Raw genomic sequence first — 6724 nt, forward strand, 5'->3', positions numbered from 1 at the left:
AACCTCGTTTTGAAAACCCGGGAGAGAAGTGAAAATAAAATAAAGAGGAGACGGGTAATTCTAGCACAAATCAATACAGGTGACCCCTCGAACAGCGCTGCCTGTTACACCGCGGAAGAAAGTTACCTCAATTCTGTTTTGTGGATCTCTGCAATTTTCCTTTCCAGCTTTTCTGAATGTTTCGGAAAAAACTGGAACTTGGAGCTGTAGCCTTCTGGGTGCTTCCCAGGGTCATAATCCCCAATCTCCGCTGGGAAAAGGCAAGAGAAGATCCACGATGAAATAATAACGTTCCCACACTTGAAATTATATCACTTCTGGAGACATTATTATAGTTCACACAGCAAAATGCTGCAATGTTACGACTCTAGCTGCAAGGGCAAGAAGCATGCCTGCAGCCCAAACCCAAGTCCCTGCTGCCGCGGGCTGTGGGGCACGTCCCAGTCTCGTTCCTAGGAGATGGGCTCCCACGTCACAAAAAACACCGACAGGGAGGTCAGTAAATGAACGGGCACAAAGAATGAATGAACCCATCAACTCTGGCCAGAGCTAAGGTCTGGAGGATTGTGGTAGCCAGGATGGTCGAGGAAACAGGCAAGAGGGAAGGGTTTTGGGTGGGAACTTTTCCTGGGCCATCTGTATAGTTGGAACAAACTTTTGGGCACAAAGAAGGGCACTCTGTATAGCTGGAACATCTCTTCCAACTACACAGTTGGGCCAATAAAATATATCACCCTGAAGGTCTTGCTCCTCGCGTATTCTCCTGGTGAGACAGGCAGAGAAAACTGATGTCCATTTTAACGGACAGGGGGAAAAAATGCAAGAAAAAAGATCATCACTGAATTTCACGCTTTCTGCTTGTGAATCGTTTTTGAGCAGATGGTCGCCGTCTCTGACTTATTACTGCTTCGGAGTCATTTGCTACGAGCCGTTCGTGGCCCGCAGCCCCGGGAAGCAGGGAGCGTTCACGGTGAGAGGCCGCGCGGCTCCTGTCTGCATGGGCAAAAGGTTTCCCGTGCAAAACCTCAGCATTGGAAATCCAGCAGCCCTTTCTGGGAGATTTCTGAAGCATTCATTTAACACTCGCTATTTAGGGGAAGAGCATGGCTGGATCAGTGCTTGAAAAGGAAACCGAGAAAGGTGTGGACACAAAGGAGGAGAATTTAAACGCACGCTGTTTTTTTTCGACAGCGTTCACCCACCTGCACTGCCCCTGACTGGCTTTAGGACAAAACAGAGGTGCTGCCTCCCTCTGACTGTCACTCCCGCTGCAACAAAAGCATTACCCTGAATAAAACTGGCATCTGCCACCATTTTGCCTGCCGAAAACTTCCCCGAAGATGCCAGAGTACTTTCCTTGGCTTGGATGGCTTCTGCTGCTCCTCCACGTTAAACGGGATAAAGCAATGCAAGACGCCTCCCTCGACTAGTCGCGAAAGCGATGCTAATGTCACCCACAAGCGCGACTGGTCACTGCGGTCTAAAACCGAACTCAAACCACATCACCGTCACATGTGACACCCCCAAAAGAAACAAAGCCGCTTCAAATATTTTGGGGGAAAAGAAGATGTCTTCACACTTGACAGCTGCGCTGGTGCTCGTGTGGAAAATATACGGGCCATTAATCAACAGGGCCTACAACTTGCCACTGGCAGAAATGGCCCTTTGCGTTTTTTTCCTAAAATGATCTGGCTGGAAATGAATGATGATGATTCCTCCTGTGTGAATAACCCGGGGAGGGCCTTTCTTGGCAGGAGAGGGTTTCCACATGGGCATTTCACCATATTGCCCCAAACGGAGGGTCACGGTTTGATCCACCTCGTGCAAATACTGCTCCCAAATTCAGCAGATCCCCCTGGCCCCGCTGGCAGGGCTGGTTTGGTGGCAGCTCAAGGTGCAGCAAGGGACGTTGAGGTTGGATATTAGGAAAACTTTCTCACCAGGAGGGTGATGGAGCACTGAAACAGGTCACCCAGAGAGGCGGAGGACTGTCCATCCTTGGAGGTGATTAAGACCCGGCTAGACATGGCCTTGTCTGGGATGCTCTGTTGGGATGGTCCTGCTTGGAGCAGGGGGTTGGACTGCACGTGACCTCCTGAGGTCCCTTCCAACCCTGCACCACATGGGAGTCTCCAGGTCCTGACCACTTCAATGGTCACGAATCTCCCAAGCAAACCCGAGAGAAGCAGAGCTGACAACGCTGCTCCATGGTGAGGCGCATCTCCAGGGCTCCGATGTGAAACGTGGCTGCCGCAACTGCTTTGCATTGAGACTCGGAGTTTTTCCAAGCTGGGATTTAAAGCACAACTCCGAACCTGCCCCTGTCCCGCGGCCGGAAACGTCCTAAGTGCTCAAGGTGTTTGCAGACATAGACGTGACTCCTTTCACCTCCATCCCCCCATGCAAAGGTGCTTCCCCTTGCATCTTCCATTGCTCTCTGGGAACGAGCCAGCAATTAAACCTGAACTTCACTCGAGCTGCAGCAAGGGGAGGGGAACATGATGGCAAAATGGAGCCTCTGACGGCTGAGTGTGGCAGTATTTTGTGCCCACGCCGCATGCTTTTTAGCTACATATTGGCTCCTCATGACTGATAACAGCGCTGCCTCTGCAGCCTCTCCCTGCTGAGATGGAAGAACTTGCTTCACTTCATTTCCCGCGGTCGAGGGCCCTAGGTGGTATGGTCGTTTGCCTGTTTCCTGCTTGAAAAGCTAAAAGGCGGGGACGTACATCAATACTTGGTAACTAATTAACGAATGCACTTCAAACCTCGCCCAGACTGAACAGGGCATAGGCATCGTTAGCACTGCTCTGAAATAACCTGGAAACACTTTGGAACCGGGACTGCTCCAACACCATAGGTGTACAGTGCGCCGCAGGAGTGTCTGCACGCTTAAACCAACAATAAAAGGATGCTGTCAAGGTTGCCAAGTCAAGTCGAGCTGGGATAAATCAGTCACCTTCGTCCAGTCCCGTGGGTACCATAACACGTGCAGCAAAGGGGCAGGATTGAGACTGAACAGACTGCCTCCATTTGGGCACATCTCAACTGACAAGTTGGCAGCAGGTAAGCCTGTAGCTTTGCAAAGACATGAACTGCAACCACAGAAATTCCCTCCCGGGGCATGCTCTGGACCCCACCAGGGCTCCTCCAAGAAGAGCTCTGCCATTAGAGCCCATGGACTCACTGGCAGCAGTAGTAGGCTGTCATCCTTCATGTAGATCAGCAATGGAGGAGGCAGAGACACACTTTGCCAATGGGTTTTACCAGCATTGGCAGCAGAGGAATGGTGGGTCTCAGGGGTCTGCATTTCCATATCAGGCTCTGGGGGCATTGGATCTACAGCCCCTTCCCCACTCAAAACATCTGCCCTGTGCCATCCAGCCTGTTCCCATCACAGTCCTGACCTGTCCCTCTTCCCTCTGGCTCCTTTTAGGAGTCCCACTCTGATGCCAACTCAGTCCCAGGCCTCACTTCAGAGGCTGCTCATCCCGGTGCCTGTCTCCTTACCCAGCTAGTTGCACCCTCCTCTTTTGGGCTGGATGTCTCTGAGTCCCAGACCCCACTCTACTCCCTTTATGATCGGTCTCTTTCCCATTGCCTCCTTGTTCTTCCCCAGTCCAGCGTTTGTCCTTTCTGCTTAGGATTTCTTTTTCCACCTTCCTCGGGCAACAGCAGGGGAATGGAGGGCCCAGGAGAGGCAGGTTTCCTGCGCTCCGGCTCCATGCTGGCCCGGGAGCGAGCAGCCATTCCAAGGAGAACATGCTCTGTCCTCCTTGTCGGACAGTGGAGAGGATGCCGACACCGCCTGGTCAGTGCTAGGCGCTGCGATAGGTCAAGCGTGCTCAGTAAGGAGAGAATTGAAGCAACCTCTGGTGAGCGTGAGCCAGCTGCTTTTTTACGAGGGCTTTATCAGTCGGCCCAGCCGGTGGCAAAAGGCTATGTGTGCACAGTAAAAGGCACCTTGCAAACACCGAGGCCGCCCTTTGCTAGATTTAAGGTCCCTGCTGAAGAGGAAGGAGAACCCAGAATGTTTTAACACTGGCCAAACAACACGTGCGCTTCCTGCCTCATTCTTGCAGCCAGCGGGACATCTCCACGGGACATTTACTGCAGAGTTGACTTGTTAGCTCCACAGTAAAATGTCACCGTCTGCACGTGCGGTGCTATTAGAGTGGAGTAATTTAATTAACTCTGCCATGGGATAGTACTGCCTGACACAAGTACTACCCTACGGCAGACTTATTTACTTCGCCACAATGCACGTGTAGACAGTGATGGGGTGGGCTGGGGCACAAGGGTGCTTGCCAGCTAGCCCCACACTGGAGCACCCTCGTACCCCAGCCAGCCTCTCTGCAGCACGTTGGGCCAGGTCGGAGCAGCCCTGGGCTGGCAGGATGAGCCCCAGGCCCCCTGTCAGCCAGGGCTGCTCTGACCTGGCTCCACATGCTGCAGTCCTAGGTGCACGTGCAAACGCAGAGCCTGGGAGCAATAAACTCTGGTGCAAACTCCACCAGAGTTTATTCAGCTGCATCAACTGCATATGTAGACACAGCTAGTTTTAGCTCAAATATAACCTCAGACAGGCCCCTGGGGTCAGGGACTTGGAGCAGGCAGGCCAGCCTGGGCTAAAGACCTCCGCAGCCCCCCTGCAGTCAGCCCAGGTAACAAACCCTGCCCCGTGTTAGGAATGGCAAGCGTCCTGACTGCCTGCCCAGGGTTATTTCTGTCTAGCCATTGGCTTATTTCGGTGCTATCTGCTCTGCCCACAATCCCTGGGTGAAGCACCGGCTTTTGGTTGGCCTCTTTCCGTGTGCTGCACTTACACAGATTCATTTACACGCCAGAGGAGAGCTGTGTTGGTATCGCGGGTGAACGTACGGAGGCTGAATTCAATTGTGCCTTCATTTATCCATGTCTGTGCAGGCTGGCGCCCTTGCCTGGACTCTTCTCCCAGAGCCGCACATGGTAAAGCTCAGGATAAAACACTAAAACCCCCCGAGTGACTGAGTCTGGAGGAGTGAGGTGGTCAAGGCACATTCTTTGGGCAACTAAATACCTTGGAAAGTCTGGCTCTCATGTGAGCAAAGGGGACTGGGGCCCCTCCACACCCACGTTATTGTCTGAAAATGCTGCTTATGTTCTTACATCACTTAGGCCCATTTCCATGGAGGGAATGTAGGCACCAGTTTCTACTTAAGCAACCAACTCCCACTGATTGCAATGGGAGTTAGGTGGCTATTCGAGGACCTAAATACTACTGTGGATCTGGGCTTTGGATGCTTGAGAAGCATTCACCCTTTGGCTCATTCCTGGAAGGAGACTCGGGGCATGGCTGGCTGACACTGGAGGTCTCACAAGGGCATTAAAAGACCTTTGTACTTAAAGACAAGGTTCTTTGGGTGAATCTGATGCCTTTCATTAGACCAACTTCAATAGTTGGAAAATAAATGTGTAGCAAGCTTTCAGGTTTCGAAAACTTGCTAAAAAATTCTTTTTCCAACTATTTAAGTTGGTCTAATAAAACATATCAGATTCACCCAAAGAACCTTGTCTGCCTGCAACTACAACCTACACCCCTTTGCACCACAATGCACCCACTCCTCCACCTCTGCGGTGCTGCTGCTTTGTGCGCCCCTCTGTCAGATGAAATCAAAGCTCATGGTAGAGGGGATATCTTTTATTAGACCAACTAGCTGTTTGAAAAAAAAATTATTTATTTGCAAGCTTTTGGACACAGGCACCTTTCTTCAGGCATAGAAGAAATTATTGCAAATCTGGTGATTTCTGTGACACCCATGGGGGTGTCAGGGCAAGGGTGGTTATTGTCGCTAGCACAAGATCAGGGCAGAGGAACGAGCAGAGTCCCTGCCCCACTGAATGCAACTTGCCTGATCCAGGCTCACCTATGACTGGCTGGCAAAAGGTTTCCGTGCTGGGGAGGTCTGGGGGAAGGCAGGTGTTTGCAGGAGACCAAGCTGATGTGTGTTATAAAGAAACAGACTTTGTTTTCCTTGTCCTGCCTTAAAACCCCCCTGGAAGGGCGTGCGGCTGCGGGAAGGACAGGGCATTGTCACCAGGCTCATTAAGACGCTGCGCTTGCCTGCATGGGGCAGACAGAGAGCAGGAGGTGGGAGCCACGCGTCCCTTAATGCACTTGGCTGTGGCACAAAACGATGATTTCATCTGTGCTCCGGTAAAATGTAAAGCTCCATAAATCAGGTGCTGCTTCAGCAAGATTCCCTCCCAGAGGTGGGCAAAGTCTTGGGCTGGGGCAGAAAGCCGTGAAGTATGAATTATGGCTTTGGAGGTGAAAAGAGATCTCACTTTGAATGCTAAGTGAAGCTGCTCCAGACCTGTTTCATATGCCAGCTGCACTTAGTGGCATCTACTCTTATTGCCGGAACGGGCCGCTAGATCGCTCTCAGCTTCTGCATAACACGGGCCACAAAGTTTCATCCAGCCACCCCTACACTGAGCCTCGTCATTTGGGTTTGACTGACCTACGTCTTCCAGAAAACCGGCTGCTCTCAAGCTGAAGAGAGGGGACTTGTGCCCCACTTGTAGTTGCAAGAAACACGAATGGTGCAAACACAGTCACATTTCTACCGTAACGGCACGCCCCTTCCAAAACCAGTCGGCGTCTTGTGCTGTGATGGGAGGGCAGCTGGAGGAAGAGGAGAAGGCGACCCCGAGGATGGTAAACGAGGACTGGACCGGCCAG

The 6724-nt window shown here is 51.9% G+C and overlaps 1 protein-coding gene across 8 annotated transcripts in view; it reads right to left on the reverse strand.

Moving 5' to 3' along the window:
- FRMD5 (FERM domain containing 5) overlaps window positions 1–6724 on the reverse strand; it is a 317562-nt gene that overhangs the window by 32358 nt on the left and 278480 nt on the right. For all 8 annotated transcript variants that reach the window (XM_019503878.1, XM_019503880.1, XM_019503879.1 and 5 more), the window contains one exon: window positions 127–250. In XM_019503878.1, the coding sequence (XP_019359423.1) occupies window positions 127–250 (124 nt within the window). The remainder of the gene's footprint in view (window positions 1–126; window positions 251–6724) is intronic.

The sequence above is a fragment of the Gavialis gangeticus genome, unplaced genomic scaffold (assembly GCF_001723915.1).
Source record: "Gavialis gangeticus isolate Ggan-Ray unplaced genomic scaffold, GavGan_comp1, whole genome shotgun sequence".
NCBI classification, from domain to species: domain Eukaryota; kingdom Metazoa; phylum Chordata; order Crocodylia; family Gavialidae; genus Gavialis; species Gavialis gangeticus.